Genomic DNA, 17,640 nt, shown 5'->3' with positions numbered 1-17,640 from the left:
AATGTATTTTTAAAGATATTAGTCATAATTTTCGCCGCCGATATAATGCATGCACTAGTTATTTGTCTTATATATTTAAACTGGAGCTCCTATATTTAAGATTACCAGAGCTTACACATTTCCAAGTGCCTACATATGTTTTGTAATTATTGCGGATATCAACCTTGCATAATACAAGTGATATGCTTGCAAAATACATTCATTTCAAGGAGGTATTTGGTTAAGCCATACCGCATTGGTAATCTTATTAACAAATCATTTGATTTGGCTCCTAAATGTATTTAGTAGCCTTACATATCCGACTAATTATTTTTTGATATTGATGAATACTAAACTGTGATATATTACTTTAACCAGGACACTTCGAATTTGCTAACCTGTGAGACAATTCTCCACAAGAGACCACCTGACGTAAATTATAGTGAGAAGCAATAGGTCAATGAACTTAACATATACATAATTCAGCTATGAAAGGCTCTGTACTACCAAATATAAAAACAACTCAAACGAGAAAACTGAATGTTACATCACACAATAAACAAAATCAAATTATGATTTTCCTCTTCAATCGACAACCAGTAAAGAAAAAACAACGCCAAACAAACCTTTTTTTTTTTTATCTTAGTATATACACCAATATTTACCTTTCGTAATTCAAATAACTATTTGCAGTTTGAAACTTGCAAATCCCGTGACTTATCCAACAATGTGTATTTATTTGTTCTTTATAAACCATGTAAAGGTTAAAACAATAATGAGTAACATTTCAATGTTCTTCAATGTTTTATGCAGATTGAATATACGCGCATGTTAGTTGATATTACGAACATAAACGATAGGAAAAGGGGAAATCACCTATAGTTTCAATTTTTGAACCTGACCTAAAACTGCATGTAGACCAATACTAACGTCATCACAATTATCTATGAGTTGTTGTGAATTTTCTTTCATTAAACATGTACTGTCTTGAATTGTAACGTGAATGTAACACTTTGCACCTGGTCTAATTATTACATATACAAAATATAAATATAAATAAGCAATATTTCTTTCAAAGAGTTACTTTGAAAATGTGAATTTTTCAATAGTTTTAAATAAACTATGTACATGTACTCGTGTTTTGTAGTTAAGAAGGAGGTAGTACATTTTCAAAAACGATGTGGTCTCTTATATCTGTAAACATTGAAACGTGGAAATAAAATATCAACACAATACTTCACAGGTTGAATATATACCTCTTCGGATATCAACGATTTCTTATTACCACAGGCAAAACTGACCCAAAAAATAATTGAGTATTCTGTGTCTATCTATGTAACATAGCTAGCAACATAAGTCCTTTGCTTTCATTTACTTATGTTTTAGACATTTATGAAGAAGCTCAATCCAGAAAACAACATCTAACGCAAATTGTTTAGTAGGGGTTATTTCTGTTTACCTAACTTCATCGGAACAACAGCTTATTACAGGTTAGTATTGGGCTATTATCAGCTTTAAAGTCAATGCTCTATTATAAAAATGCTGCATCTTGATTTGGATGCTTTTTGATTCCGGTTAATTTACATCATATTGCATTCACTCCAATAAAAAAACACCCTTTGATTAATTTTATCTTGCCAGTCTACATGACTGGGCGTTAGTTTAATTCATTTGTGTTTAGCTCGGAAATGTATGAAATCAGAAAAATCCCTGCAGGCACATGGTGTTTATGTATTGTTGTTGTTATTGTATTCAAACATTGAACAGACAAGACATTTTTCTAAAAAGGACAGAAAGGCACCCTGTTGTATATATGAAGAAGCAATATAAAATATTCCAAAAAAAAAAATGGTTATTCTGGAAAAGTTTTAATAAAAAACATATTGTGAAAAATATTGAGCAATAACATAATAGTAGAGAGCACTATACACATTCATTCAAAATCCTCTGTTCTTCCTTGAAAACTGATACTAGTACTTGTACATGCATGGTCATCAGTTTTTATATGACGTCTTTGATAATTGTCAACTGTTAAAAGGTTGGGATTAAACAAAATGCATTCAAAACATCATACTTTTATATACATCAATAACATAAAGTATGCCAATTATACATGGTTAAATAATCCTCACACTTTCCCTTATCTACAAAAATCATACCACTTCAATTTGCTGATCATAAAACGTAAATATTAACAGACGAATTCACCAGAGTTTAATGAAATGGTATGATCATGGTTAAACGGATCGAGCAATATCTTCATGGTAGTCAAGGTTGCTACAAAACATTGTCGTTATTAAAGCTACAAAGCATTTTAGTACATACATTTTTGATGCATAAAAGAAATTTACTGATGATATTTCTCCATAGTACATTCTTGAACTTATATTTACTACTTTGATCAATAGTGTTGGATGCTTTTCCCTGACTTTAATGACTTCTGCCTATACCTTGTTAAACTAATCACCCTAAGATTAAAAAGTCACAGTAAACTCGGATTTAACTGCTGAACAAAACATTTTTTTCTATAAATGCACAGCTCCAGTTCTTAAGTTACTTATGAGTTTAACCGGTCGGTTGGTGGTCAATTGGCAAAAATTACATCATTGCACAATTGTCTGTTACTGTAAACCGACAACCCAAGCACTGTAACATCGGACGTGTACTGTCAAACGTTCCCCAGAGTATACTTATATTGACTAGACTTTCAACATTGCCAATGTTTCTTTTTCCTGTTGGTATTTTTCTATAGGAGTCAGCAATTGCACTTGATTGTTATTTGACCTTTCCTCTTGTTTCTTCTTTCCGTTGGTCCAACATCGTACACAAAACTGAGCCTCACGTCCTTTCGACAGAAAGAAAAATATCACTATTAAAGTTACATTGACAAACGTTATTATTACAGAGTTCAACCTTTCGAGAATGTCAAGTGATTATTAACAGAAATACCTTTTTTGTTACCAATGTTTTTCTAAAAAAAAAAAAATATAAGTAAATTGACCGATACGATACGGTCAAGTTCTACGTGAATCGTTTGGTCGTTTGAAACATATATACGTAGGCCTCATATTCCAAGCTATCTCATCAGATTTTTTAAACATCCCTTATGATTATTATGTTGTACTGTTATACCACTGTCCCAGGTTAGGGGGAGGGTTGGAACCCCGCTAACATGTTTAACCCTGCCATATTATGTATGTATGTGCCTGTCCCAAGTCAGGAGCCTGTAATTCAGTGGTTGTCGTTTGTTTATGTGTTACATATTTGTTTTTCGTTCATTTATTTACATAAATATGGCCGTTATTTTTCTCGCTTGAATTGTTTTACATTGTCTTATCGTGGCCTTTTATAGCTGACTATATGCAGTATGGGCTTTGCTCATTGTTGAAGGCCGTACGGTGACCTATAATTGTTAATGTTTGTGTCATTTTGGTCTTTTGGGGATAGTAGTCTCATTGGCAATCATACCACATCTTCTTTTTGATATGATGTTCACATCAGGAATATTACAGATTTAAATATAATGTTTTACAATACATTTCAGACAAACTTGAAGTGTGTGTTTTATCCAGAGGGAGCTGTTAGTTTGATTCTACGTACGCATGCATTTCTAACGTTTCATTTAACGCTTCTTATAAAGTTCATTGTAAAATAACCCCACGTCTGGCGTAATACATAGTTATCCAAGTGTCTATAATGAGTAAATTCACGTTCTATTTTACGAAACGAACTGTCATGAATGTGTCTCTTTGAATTAAATGATCAAACTTACGTTTAGTCAACCATATGCAAATCGACAATATCATAACACATCCGGACAATCCGATGGAAAGTAAAGTTATTATCAGCATGCTTGCTTCTTCTTCTACAAATCAAAAAAAATATATATAAACAAATAACATAACAAGACAGTTTTTAACTTTTCAAAACCCACCAAGAATTATATGAAATTAAAATATAAATAACAAAACACTGATCAACACTTCGTTTACATATTTCGTAAGCCTTTTCCGATTTTACCTGATATGCAACTAGAAAAAAACACCGTGTTAACTTTTAGCGACTTATTATATGCTAGGTTCCTACTACTAAAGATAAAACTAGATACAAGTTAACTGCACAATTTCACAGTATTTGCACTGATTTGTTTTACTACTGCAATATAAAAGAAAATATAGAATAAAAAAAGCAAATCAGATAAAAAATGTATAAACTTACCCTGACACATATCTATGTCTTCATCAAAAATGGTAACATTACGATACACCAGTGTACACAGTATTTGAAGTCTACCTTGACAACCGACATCGTCAACAGGAAAATTATAAATCACTTTCACATCATTAAAGTATGTGTACCATTTGATAACAGCAACAGTTGTTTCATTGATAAATAACCCCTACAAACGAGAGAAAAGGTCTGTCTTGAATACCTTACATACTGTTAGTTTTTATGTTCATTTTTTACAATATCCAAAAATAGCAATTCATTAAAATAAGTGGTGCGATAATGTCTATTTAATTTTTCCCCCGATATTATTTGTCTGCTTAATGGATGTTTGTTTTTAAGTTAATACTTGGGAAAATAATAGTTAAAAGCATGTCGCATTCTCACCTTAAATAGCGCTGAACAAACAGGGACAGGGTTCACCTTTTCAAGCATAATTTCTATTTCCATTTTGCCATTGTTGATATTTTTTCCACTTGTTGTTGTTGTTTCATTTGCTGGTAGAGCTTTAAAGTAATTAACAAATAACAACATAAATTGTATATCTTTACATTAAGATGTGTAAATGATATTACGCATACAATGATAAAACTATCCAAACAGTGCCAATTGCTCATTGAGTTTATCAATGTCTTGAACGTCAATATTATATAGTTAAAACAATTGCACTAAATCGTTTCGTCTTTTATTTGTCTTTTCTAAATGTATGAAATTCAAATAGATCTTTGAATAGTGGAATTAACACATGTTTAAAATGTCTAAAATTTTTATTGAATATACTGTTGTTGATTTTTTTGTATTTCCGGTTTATTTTGTTACTTAATGTAAACATATATAGGATTGTATATATATATCTCAATTGAAAGTTGTATACATGTTTTCTAAACTTAAAAGTACTTACAAATGACATGTTTTTGTTCGACAGATAGATTCTTAGTAAAATCAGAAAATCCACAGGAACACGTGTATTGACAGTCCAAATCTGATTCACTTAAATTGTGAATTAATAACCCAAAATCTTGACTGTTATTTCGTGTTAACATTTCATACTTAGAAGGATTTAGGCATTTATTATCCATACACAGCAAATCGTATTGTTGTCCTCCTGTCCACTGTCGGAGATCTGCTTGTTGTTTTGAAAAATTGTTTTCCTTTTTCTCACCTATGGAGCACCACAAAATAACGTCGTTGCCAAAGCTAACGGGCAGGGTTGTTAGATTCCACGAAGCTGAAAGAAAATTACGTTTTGATAGAAGAAATGATTATTATATTTATGAACAAGTCTATGATTGTATTTTTTGATACTTATAAAAGTGGTAACATTAAGAAACCTATTTTCCCCAAATATGTGATACTTTTTTACTATATTTTTGAATTAAGAGGAAAATTTCATCGTTGAATATAATTATATATATTTGTTTACTATGCTGAAATATAAGAGTGTCCATAACATCATTATACAAGAGGTACAATTTTGTTTGGTGATAACTTTAAATAACACTTATTTACATGGTATAACAGTTTTTATTTAAATGGGAAATTGCATTAACGTTGGTTGGTGTCGTAGAGGGAAAAAGGAAGATGTGCCATAAAAAAAAGATCCATATATTAATATCACCACGTTAAATGCGATTAATTTTTTTTTTGGGGGGGGGGGGGGGATTTTACTTTCTTCTTACCTGACGTAGAAACTTTATCCACATCAAAAAGTATCATAGCAATGTAAACCAACATTCTATTCATATTTAATGGTCTTAATAAAAATCTAGAAAAAAAATATTCGTTAATAGATACATGAATGATATTTATATTACAACAAAAGTGTAAACAAAAATGATGTGCATTGTCTTTTTTGTCTTTCTTGTATTTCAAAATGTTTAACAGTACAATTAATACTCGATCGTTGTATCAAAATAGACACATAACAAGAGCGTGTCCCTATTTAACGGATGCCCCACCACCACTATCATTACATGTTAAGTGGACAGTGAAATGGGATAAAAAAAACTCTCATCTGACATTTAAATTAGGAAGATCATATCATAGGAAACATGTGTACTAAGTTTCAAGATGATTAGACGTCAACTGTACTAAAAATTACCTCGACCAAAAACATTAACCTGACGAGGGACAGACGGACAAACAAATGAACGAACAAACGGATGGATTGACACACAGGCCAAAAAACATACTGTCCATAAATTGGGCATAGAGGGAACACACTATATCTTATGTTGATACCATCAAACCTTGTACACGTTTAAAACTACATTCATGTTGGTTTTTTTAGGTGTGCGTATACCCGTATATGTTTTACTTTTAGTTAGTGTACCTTATTGCATATCGAAAAGGTGAGCAAAAGAAATATTGTCACTTGTTTGCTTTCAAAGTAAAAGCTGATAAGAAGACTTAACTTAAACCTTAAATTTATCGATTCTTAACGTTCGCTCTGGTAATTTAAAGGGCACCAGTAATAGTTGTATTGCATTTCGTTTTTCAAATATATCAATTACGTTTTGGTCATAAATTAACCAGCCAAAACATTTGAATGATACTATACCGCACACTTCACCCGATGTTTATGCAACACAAAAGCCACAAATAAACAATATGCATTTACTAATTGTAGTTTGTCAAATTATAAAATTATTCACTTTGCTGAAATTTACAAATAAAACTAATGTACAACATCTTGAATAAGACGATCAACACAAATTGTCGTGATTCAAAGATCATCGCATTATCTGTTTTGTAAGTTTCTTTGCTATTGTTTTTCATACTGATAATCAACTATTTCAAAGCATTCGCTTGAATATTCGACATAGCAGAAGCATCTTCGGGGACTTCAATTGCTTCAACAATGTTCTAAGTGTATTATATAGGAATGTTTAAAACAGTAACAAACTCACATAGAAAAAGCAAAATAAAAAAAATTAAAAAATCGTTTTTATAGATAACAAATACATGAGTGTTTCCTAGACATTTCCCCAAAGTTCCGTTTCAAATTCTATATGTTTTCGATTTCCAAATAGGGAGACACATTTTAATAATAACTTAATGTTTCGTATAGAATACTCGGGTTTGCATCGAGTATTCTTATTACAGTTAGTTCAAAGCTTACCTGCAATATTATATGTTCTGCATCAAATGTGGACTGAGCTCTCACTAAATGTAGCTATTAATGCAGTGTCGACGAACAGTATGTAACGATGATTTCTGTCTGCACTATACTATCTAAACTAACTGAGGATACAATATAATCTTTAGTATAAATATCATAAATTTCTATTTTTATACAATGACGAATGACCGTACCCGGGACTTCCCAATAAATATGTTGTCTTGTTCAAGTGCAGTGTAGATTGTATATAGGTCTTTACAGATTCAATATGAATGTTGAACCTGTCTTGCTTACTACTGAACTGTTAAAACACATGGACGGGGAAAAGTCAATACAATGTTAGGCAAATCTCTGAGAGTAAAGAAAATATTTGTTTTACAACATATTACAAAATGTGGTAGCCTTTGTGAACACAATGGTCAACGTTGTCTATCTTTTTTAAATGAATGTTAAATATAAGAGGAGTAGATTGATTATCAAAATGATTTAAATTGCCATTCCGGAATTGAATTATATTTTTATAGGAAATTTATTAATAGATCGGTCGATCAATATTACAAAAACAATACTACTGGTTTAGATGTCCTCTTATCTTCTTCATGATTAAAATTTCATTCATATTTTTCGGGTGTAAACACACCCGTATATATTTTACTTTCGGTCACCGTACTGTGTTGAATATCAAAAAGGTAAACAAAACAAAACACTATCTAATCACTTTATCTAGTCATGAGAGGTAGATTTAGAAATAATATTTATTTTGTATTTAGATGACACTGCAATTTCTTTTTCATTTTAATCAGAAGTCTTAGTTTGAACTTCAAATCATATTACTTTTCTGAAATTTATATCGGTCATTATTAAAGGTACCGAAATTATGAATGTTACCTATTGTACATATTTTTTTAAAAGTATTTCAAATAACGTTTATGTCATAAATTACTCTGACACTATATTTAAATGATACTGTAACCGCAACATTAACCAGACGCTAACTAAATTACCAACATTTAAAAAAATCCATACTTTCAAGAACTTTTTAAAGATCGCGGTTTGTCAAGTTATAAAATATACAAATATCAAAGTTCGAATAGTGAAATAAGAACATCTGCACTTATCGCAAATTATTATATATCTTACCCTCTTAATGTTTATCTGTTTTGTTGACGTAACGATAACGTAAGCGTTTAAAAAATGTTTATTAACATAACTAATGTAATAGGAGTTCCCTATTGTAAAATTGAAACAAAACAATAACTTATGGTAAAATCAATATAATTATAAAAAAGCCCAAAAAAACTTTTAAACTCTTGTTGAAAATAGATTGCAAAGTGAAAAGAAAACAATGCATGTTCCTTGGTGTGATATATCTATTATAGTAAAATTAAAATAACTCCGAGGAAAATTCAAACCAGAAAATACCTATAGGCGTATTTGTGGAAAATATACTAAAACTATATTGTGAATAGTAGTTTCATGTAATGGAGCTTCTTTTATTTGCATCATTCATTTCATTATAAGTTTAAACAGCATACCTTTGAGATTATATTTTCTGCATAAATTGTTCGATCAACTCTAACAAAAACAGAACAGTTAATATCAATGATTTCTACCCCCGTGTATCTTCAATATTCTATTTAAACTAAATGAGGATGTAAAATGTATGTAAATATAAAATACAAAAACATGTTTCTATTGTTATCCAATGTCAAACGAGCGGGATTTCACCATATCTTTATCAACCTAAATAAAGCCTTGAATCATTCAAATTCTAAGTAGCGCGTATATAATATTAAAAAGCTATTTAAAGATTCAATTTAAATGTTGTACTTGTTTTACTAAAAAATCTGTTAAAAATATGGCTCTGCCAAAATCAAAACACTGATGTGTAAATTGTGAAGATTTGAAAGACATTTTCTAAAATCAAAACAGAGTGATTATGCGATAGACTTGTGTGCTGTACTCAAACGTAATAGTTATTGTTGTAATTGATATTCTATCAGTCTATCATGATAACCAAACAAAAACAACCCCCATATCATGATGATCTTTAACATTTTTAAACAATATTAATCTCATTCATATTTGACCTCAATTATGATCACACCCGTGTATATGTAATTGTAACCTTGAACCTATTTATTCAACCACACTAGAAAACTTAAAGTAATCAGTAGCTTTATATGACTTTGTTGTATCAGTAATCTACCTATGTCTTATGTTTTTAAAATGTTATACTAATTTATTTGAGCAATTAAGTGGGTATGACAGCTTAACATTTGTATTGCGTACTGTAAGATATTTCCGGAGATAGCTTTCTATTTGGTTATTAAGTTTTGGATATTAAAAAATGTACCAATGAGACAATTTTACGGACGTCCCGCGTATTATAAATTAACATTATCAAATATCAAGCTTTTCCAATCTCGTCAATAATAACACTCTTTCCGTTTTCGACTATAAGCCACGAATTTCGCATCATTAAAAAAGCAAAAATATTCGAAAATATATGTTCCAAGAAGTTTATAAATTAACAGTATTCAAGTTAAATTGTTCGTTAAATGAAGTAGCAAGCTAGAACAGGTATAATAATAAACGGTGCATACAATCTCGATTGCGGGGGTCTATCAAATATGGCATATAAATAATTAATAATACTGTTAACTAATCGGATGAATTTTCGTTATACATAGAAATATAACGTTCACACAATGGGAAAGCTGAAATTGTCTCTTTTATCGTAAAGTTTTTTTCAACCCAAACACATTGTCAATATCTAGACGTAAATCAAGATATGAGGCAGATTTAACAGTATATGTTATATTCTTTATCTCTAGGTCGATAGGATAGATGATTTCAACATAGTCACCAAATTTTGGATTATTTAATCAGAGAGCATCATCTGTATAGCAAACAGTAAAGTAAAATGATGGTAAAAAAGACACAGCTTTTAATATCTGGTCGTTGTTGTCCTGTTACCTATCATAAACCTTATTTTTATCTACGAATATTCAAATGTTCTATTATTTATCACACATTTACAACAATCAATATGAAACAATATTGAGAATAGTTGCTATATATGTCGACAAAAGGGGAAACAAAAACCAAAACATTTTTTGGAATTTTAATGATTTAATTAGCGGGATATGAAAACTATAATGTGTCCTTATTAGGACCTAGTTTAATGATACGTTCGATATATAGGAATAAATAATAAAACATATTATTACTGGGTACAACCAGCTAAATTGTCGAAACAAAATACATTTTCTGATCACTATTAATTTGTAAGTCGTTTTGTCAAATATATTTTATAGCAGTTAACAAAAGGTAGTAAATAAAATACATGACAATGTTGAGATACAGTCTGGATGCACTTACAGGCAGTTTTTCATTCAACATGCCAACATCAAAGTAAAACAAGAGAAACACTAGTGAGCTATTATACATGTATATATATATTATATATAAACATGATGTCTAAATAATAGCACACTATATATCTTACGATAAAGTAAAATCACAAAGATACTGACCTCCTCGAAAAATGCAAAACTCTTTTACCTAGTTTGTATTGGATACCTAAACTTCACAAAATTCCGTACAAGCAACGGTACATTGCTGGCTCATCTGCTTGTTCTACCAAAGAATTGTCCATTAGATTGACTAAAATTCTGTCCGCAGTTAAAGAGGGACTTCAGATATACTGTGAAACTGTTTACTCACGCAGTGGTATTAATCATATGTGGATTCGTAAAAACTCTAAAGAACTTCTGGATAATTTTAAATCTCGATCTTTTTCTGAAATAAGTTCTATTAAAACTTTTGATTTTTCAACCTTGTATACAACCATTCCCCATGTGAAATTGAAAAACCGTCTAAAAGAAATAATCCACAATGCTTTTCATCATAAAAATGGTAGCATACGCTATAAATTTATCACGTTGGGATACCATAAGGCATATTTTGTTAATAAGGAACAAAAGGGTAAAACATACTACACAGAGGAACAAGTGATCAGTATACTAGAGTTTCTTATTGACAATATATTTGTTGAATTTGGAGGTAGACTTTTTCAACAAATTGTCGGCATTCCTATGGGAACGAATTGTGCGCCTCTCCTTGCCGATCTCTTCTTATTTTCATATGAATCGGAGTTCCTTCAGACCCTTGTTAAAAACAAGAAGATCAAAGAAGCCAGGTTATTTAATTTCACTTTCAGATATATTGATGATGTTCTTTCCATTAACAATCCGAACTTTTCTGATTGGGTTCCATTTATATACCCGGCAGAACTAGAAATTAAAGAGACCACAGACACGGCTTCCTCCGCCTCATTTTTAGACTTATACCTCGAATTTGACATACACAGTCATCTCAGTACCAGAATCTATGACAAACGAGACGATTTCAATTTTGAAATTATCAATTTCCCCCACCTTAGTAGTAATATACCAACTTCACCTGCATATGGAATATACATTTCCCAACTTATTAGGTATTCAAGAGCTTGCAGCTCCTATTCAGACTTCGTAAAACGTCACCAGTGTCTGAGCAGAAAGCTGATGAACCAGGAGTATGTCACAGAACGTCTCGTCCTTTTTCTAAAAAAGTTCATCGGAAGATACCCAGAACTTGTTGATAAATATTCCGTATCAACTTCACAAATAATACAAGATGGTCTTGAAGTATAGATTTTGCGTACTGACGTTGGTTATCATCTTAATAACGCATTATAGTATTATTTTATTAGTCTTTATTAATATTACTTGTAATTTTTTGAGATATTCTTTTGAATTGACTCTGTGGTAATATAAAAACATCATGCTTTGAACGACAAAATTATTTCATTTACTTAAATTACTCTTACTTATGGATTTTGACATACTATGAATGACAAAATTATTTCATTCAATAAAATACTTTAAATTTCTGTTGAGTCTGTTTTTTATTTTATACATTTGACGTGATACTGTACGTATGTATCCCGTCATACTTTGAACCACACCTTATTTATTTATTATTATTACATTTACTGTTGAGTCTGTTGTTTGTTATATCAACTTTCATACTTTGAACGACAACATTATTTTTATGTCTACCTGTGCGAATTTCAAACGCACAAATTTACACCAGAAATGAAAACCATCTTTTCTTTACGGGTAGACTTTATATAGATAAATTAAGTGGTATAAGAAAAGCATAATGAGTATAATAAATTTGATGTATGCCTTTTTGTGCTTCTTCGTTACATTTGTTGTTTTTATAGTGATGCAAGTATGTTTGTTTTGTTCATACTTTTAACGACAAAATTATTTTTATGTCTACCTGTACGAATTTCAAACGCGCATTTTTACACCAGCAGTGAAAACCTTCTTTCCTTTACGGGTAGACTTTTTATATACATAAATTAATTGGTACAAGAAAAGCAAAATGAGTATGTTAAATTTGATGTATGCCTTTTTGTGATTCTTCGTTACATTTGTTTTTTTATAGTGATATTACGATGATAACACAATATTGACTGCTGTACCCCTATTTTTGACATTTTTACTCTTTGAGTATGTTTGTTTTGTTCATACATCGTTGACAATGTAATGGAATTTGATGCGACTGTCATACAAGTGAGAGGTTTAGCTAGCTATAAAACCAGGTTCAATCCACCATTTTCTACATTAGAAAATGCCTGTACCAAGTCAGGAATATGACAGTTGTTATCCATTCGTTTGATGTGTTTGGACTTTTGATTTTGCCTTTTGATTTTGGATTTTCCTTTTTGAATTTTCCTCGGAGTTCGGTATTTTTGTGTTTTTACTTTTTAAATACTAAGTATTACATTACCACATACCATTTGCCGAATGGGTCCTCTGTCTTTATCTACAATGAATTATACTAATTAGGATGTGAGATATTTTTACAAAACATGAAACTATTCTTTGTAAATTTTAACAATGTGACTAATTTGGAATGTACAACTTCCCTATATAAAGGCCAATGCATAATTCCCCGATATATTCCCAATATGAATGTATTCTCTTATCGTATGGATATCATTGATGTTATTAAATATCATTTGTAACATGCAACCATGCATCTAAATTCTAATATTTAAATGTCACAATATTGCAAAAGAATATTTACTGGGCTATTGACGATACGATTTGGATACCGTAGATCGTTCGCACTTTTTATATAACTTGATAATAAAATTTTAATTTTTGAGACAGCACACGCAAAAACATCTCTATAGTTTGTACATCAAAGATGTAAAAAACAAGAATTGGTTTGACTGATAAGTAATCGATTACCTTTACATACTAGTATTTCAAACTGTTTTACACATTATACATGTTATAGTCCCCTTTCGCTTTCAAGTTTGTTGCACTCTCGAAAAAAAATGATTTTATTGAACATCATTCGTGCGTATAGGGGCACCGTCACTACCTTTCAATGTTCACTGTGTGGATGAACAAATATGATGTGTTATTGCACGAGTTATTTATCATAATATATAATCAGCACTGCATTCATTAGGGAATTTTGATTAATAACGGATCAACAATTATTTCTAGTTTATCCTGTATAATGACGGTCCCAAAGATGCTTGATGAACTTTAATAGGTACGAAATACAGACGATCTCCTTTATCTGACAAATGACTTCATAAAGGTGCGCAAAATTTACCGACTTTTGCGGTAAAAGACAAAATTGGAAAGTGGTATATTTCGAGAAATTTCAGGACACATAAATTTTGTACACAGTGAAATCGACGTAAATAAAAGTTTTGCAATCATATACTCCAATGATATCTACCAATATTCTAATAATATATTATTCATCCCAGATTCCCAAACACTTACATGAAACAAGAAAAACAATCATTATTATATTTATCTACAAAAGGGAAAACACAATCCAAATGTTTGTAATTCTAATGATTTCGTGGGATTTAAGAAACAAAAATTGTAATATGCCTTTATTAAGACCGAGTCGAATAATAAGTATAAGATATTAGAATAAGTTCCGACTTGATACACTATTTACACATCAATAGTCTAATTTACTTTGAAAAAAAATCCCAATTGCCGATAACTATGTTTATACTGCAACTAGTTGTGTGTATTTCCTAAATATACAAAAAAAAGTAGGAAGACGGCTATATTTTGTGCAATGTCAATTTCATCATGGAACACTTTTTCCACAGTCAGGGGTTCATTAAGGGATTAAAATAAGTTTGTGTTACAATTTCAATAACTATGAATTTATTTATTTAAGTTGCAGTATAAAAACAATATAAGGTCAATGTCATCTTGGTAGAACCTCGCCCTTCCCTAGTTTCTCAGCCTCATACAATAAAGTTGACATTTTTCTGACATTGACATAATATTGTATATTTACATCAAGTTATTTTGTCGAATATATTTGCCAAAAGTAAGTGAATAATAGTAGAAGAATATCTAAAGATGTTGATTTATAGTCTGCATGCACGTATAGGCAGTAAATGTGTCAACATGTCAAAACAAATGAAAACCAAATAATACTCTAAAAAGTAGCGACCGATATATCTTACAAATGTTTAAATACAAATATTTATATGATATTTTAAAACCACTGTGAATATAACAAACTGTTTTTATCTTCTTACTCATTTTTTTTTAGGGAAAAAGTGGGGGATGATTAAAAACAGACATAAATTCAGTCCCGTGTTATCCTCTGTAAAGATCCCATCCCTATTTCTGGGATTGGTGTTGCTGAATATCTATTTTGTTATTTGTATGTTGTGTATTGTTGCTTTTATTTTGGATCATAGTTTGTTTTTGCATGCAGTTTTGTTTTTACTTCAAAATGTTTGCATCGAACTTCATAGTAGTATGTATACATGCGATAATCGCGGACCTCAACGGTTACACCTTTTCCTGATAATTTGATTGTATAAGTGTTACAATGACATATTACAAATACGTATAAATTGGTGTGATGTTTTATTATTTGTACTTTATTTTTTCTGTAAACTAAATTACCTAATTATTGACTGCTTGGTTTGCTCTTTTATATCAGCTATATGGGGACCTATATGTGTTAACTTTTCGGTAATTTGGCCTGATGTTTGTATTATTATATCATGTTTTTTGGAATATAATAACATGATCTGGATGTTTCTGCATCTTCAAAAGGGAAAATTATTATTTAAAGTAAAAGTGTTATATCTCATGCTCTTTTATTTTTTATCAATTATGTTAAATGTCTCTGCGTGAGCTCGTTTCGTGAAATATGAATAATTTTAGGATAATAAGAATGCAATTATTTCCTTATTTTATCGACTGTTAGTACTCTCTGAACAATTGAATAAAGTACTTTTGATATTATATAATACGAATTTAAAAACAAGATTCTACAACTTTGTTTGTATGACCACATGTATTATCTTTTTTTTTTTTTTTTTTTAACTCAATGCACTTTTATTAGCAGTAAATACATGTTATTGCCTCTGCATGAGTTTTTTAAAATGTGAATTATCTAAGGATAACGATACATGTACTTGAACGTATGTGTGTGATAAACAAAAGAGCTATTATTTATTCATTTAAAATAAATTCATATACTGTCAATGGCGTTTACTTCTTTTGAACTTATCTCTTCGTAGCTATTGAATATCGGCGGCAAGATATTAAAATTGCCTTAACATTATCTCAAAAGGCCACAATAAGTTCTTTTTTTTGTAAAAACAAAATTTGTTAATATGAATAAGTTGTTTCAAATGCCTCTGTTAAAGTTTTATTAATGTGAATAATATAGACGATAACGAAAATTAAAATTTTTGTTTGTTTTCTGCAATGTTTAAAAATCCAAATTTCTTCTTTTGTATAAAATCATATCTTTTCATTTGCAATCATTTATATTCAACTCTTTTTGGTGTATTTTTTAATAAAGTTTGAATAATGAGAATAAAAATGGTCGAACTTTTGAATGTATTGAATACGAAATTCGAATGCATTTATTTCGTTATTTTAATTATCATTATTAACCTACCTTGTTTATGAGTACTGTATATAAATTTAGCTTGTGTCTGGATTCTTTGTTCATTTCATTAAACAAAAACAAATGATAACAGTTATTTGCCTTGTTTAAAAATGCCTTTATTAAAACAAACTTTGCAATCAGCCATATCAGTGAAAAGACAAGTTTCTATAATTGCAAATGCTCCTAGATTGATTGTTTGTTGGTTGATAAACGTCCAGTGCCAAATATAAGTGTGAAAACTTTGCTGAATGTATGAACATTTATTGTCGGTCTGTAATAAAGTCTGACATTTTTTTTTATTTTTCAGTGGCACACTTTCATCAAATGAAACAAATATTTGGTTCCATCATTTGCAAGAAGTCAGAAGGGTCAATCTGTCCAATGAGTGCAATCGGTCAAAGATTGCACTATAAGTCTGAACGACTTGTGATTTTAGTTTGACGTGGACTCAAGTGATCGGTAAATGAACGATTACTGGTAATCGCTTTAATTGTATCGTCTTAGCTATAGGATTTTAGTACTGTATAACGATAGTGAATTTGAGTTACAGAATAACAACCGAATAGAAATTAATGTTTCAACATAATTTTTGTACCGTTTCATGGTCCGCAAAACGTCAATACAGAGTTCGTATTGACGACTCTCATTATTCTAATAGTTCATAATAAAGTAAAATTTTCGGATTATTTTTTTAAAATAAGAAGTTTAATAAGGTGAATGTCGTCAAGTGGGATGAATCCGAAAATCACCAGGTCATCAACAACAACATTTATTCGAAATATATTGTATATCAAGGTTTTAAAGGACCTGTTACATTGATTTTCCTTTATCCTACAGACGAACCGTCGCTGTTCAATGTTGACAATCACATATTTGTTTAAGATTTGTCATATATCACATGTACCATATAAACTTTAAACGGACTCATTTCAATATGGTGAAGTGAGATAGTGTCAGGACGTACAAATGGTAAATATTACAAGGAAATCCTTGTGAATGAAATAATAAATTCTACTTTTAAGTTCGTGTATCCCACAGATAGTTCAACACTAAACAATCATTTGAAACCTTTCATGAACATTTGAATATATAACAATCACATCCATTAGGTTGTGTTTTAAATAACATAAGCAGTACCATGTATGATGAACCCGGCGTATATTGATAATATATATATATATATATATATCCTCATTTACATTTATTAAATTTTAGCGTGTAAATATGGAGTAAAAAAAAAATTGAGAAACATTTCTTTCTTGTTTTTGAGGTCAACCACGTCAATAAAT

At 30.3% G+C, this 17,640-nt stretch overlaps 1 protein-coding gene across 1 annotated transcript; it reads right to left on the bottom strand.

The window, feature by feature from the left end:
- Window positions 1–1,933: 1,933 nt before the first annotated feature.
- LOC134681671 (uncharacterized) lies at window positions 1,934–4,706 on the bottom strand. Its single transcript, XM_063541322.1, has 4 exons — window positions 4,594–4,706; window positions 4,198–4,378; window positions 3,752–3,844; window positions 1,934–2,824 (listed from the first exon to the last, which is right to left on the bottom strand). Exons 1-4 carry the CDS (start codon window positions 4,654–4,656, stop codon window positions 2,679–2,681), a joined length of 483 nt encoding a protein of 160 aa, XP_063397392.1. The 5' UTR covers window positions 4,657–4,706; the 3' UTR covers window positions 1,934–2,678.
- Window positions 4,707–17,640: the final 12,934 nt, after the last annotated feature.

Source organism: Mytilus trossulus, chromosome 8 (assembly GCF_036588685.1).
Source record: "Mytilus trossulus isolate FHL-02 chromosome 8, PNRI_Mtr1.1.1.hap1, whole genome shotgun sequence".
NCBI classification, from domain to species: Eukaryota; Metazoa; Mollusca; class Bivalvia; order Mytilida; family Mytilidae; genus Mytilus; species Mytilus trossulus.
Note: the sequence above shows the minus strand (reverse complement) of the source record. Positions and strands in the feature narration are given on the sequence as shown.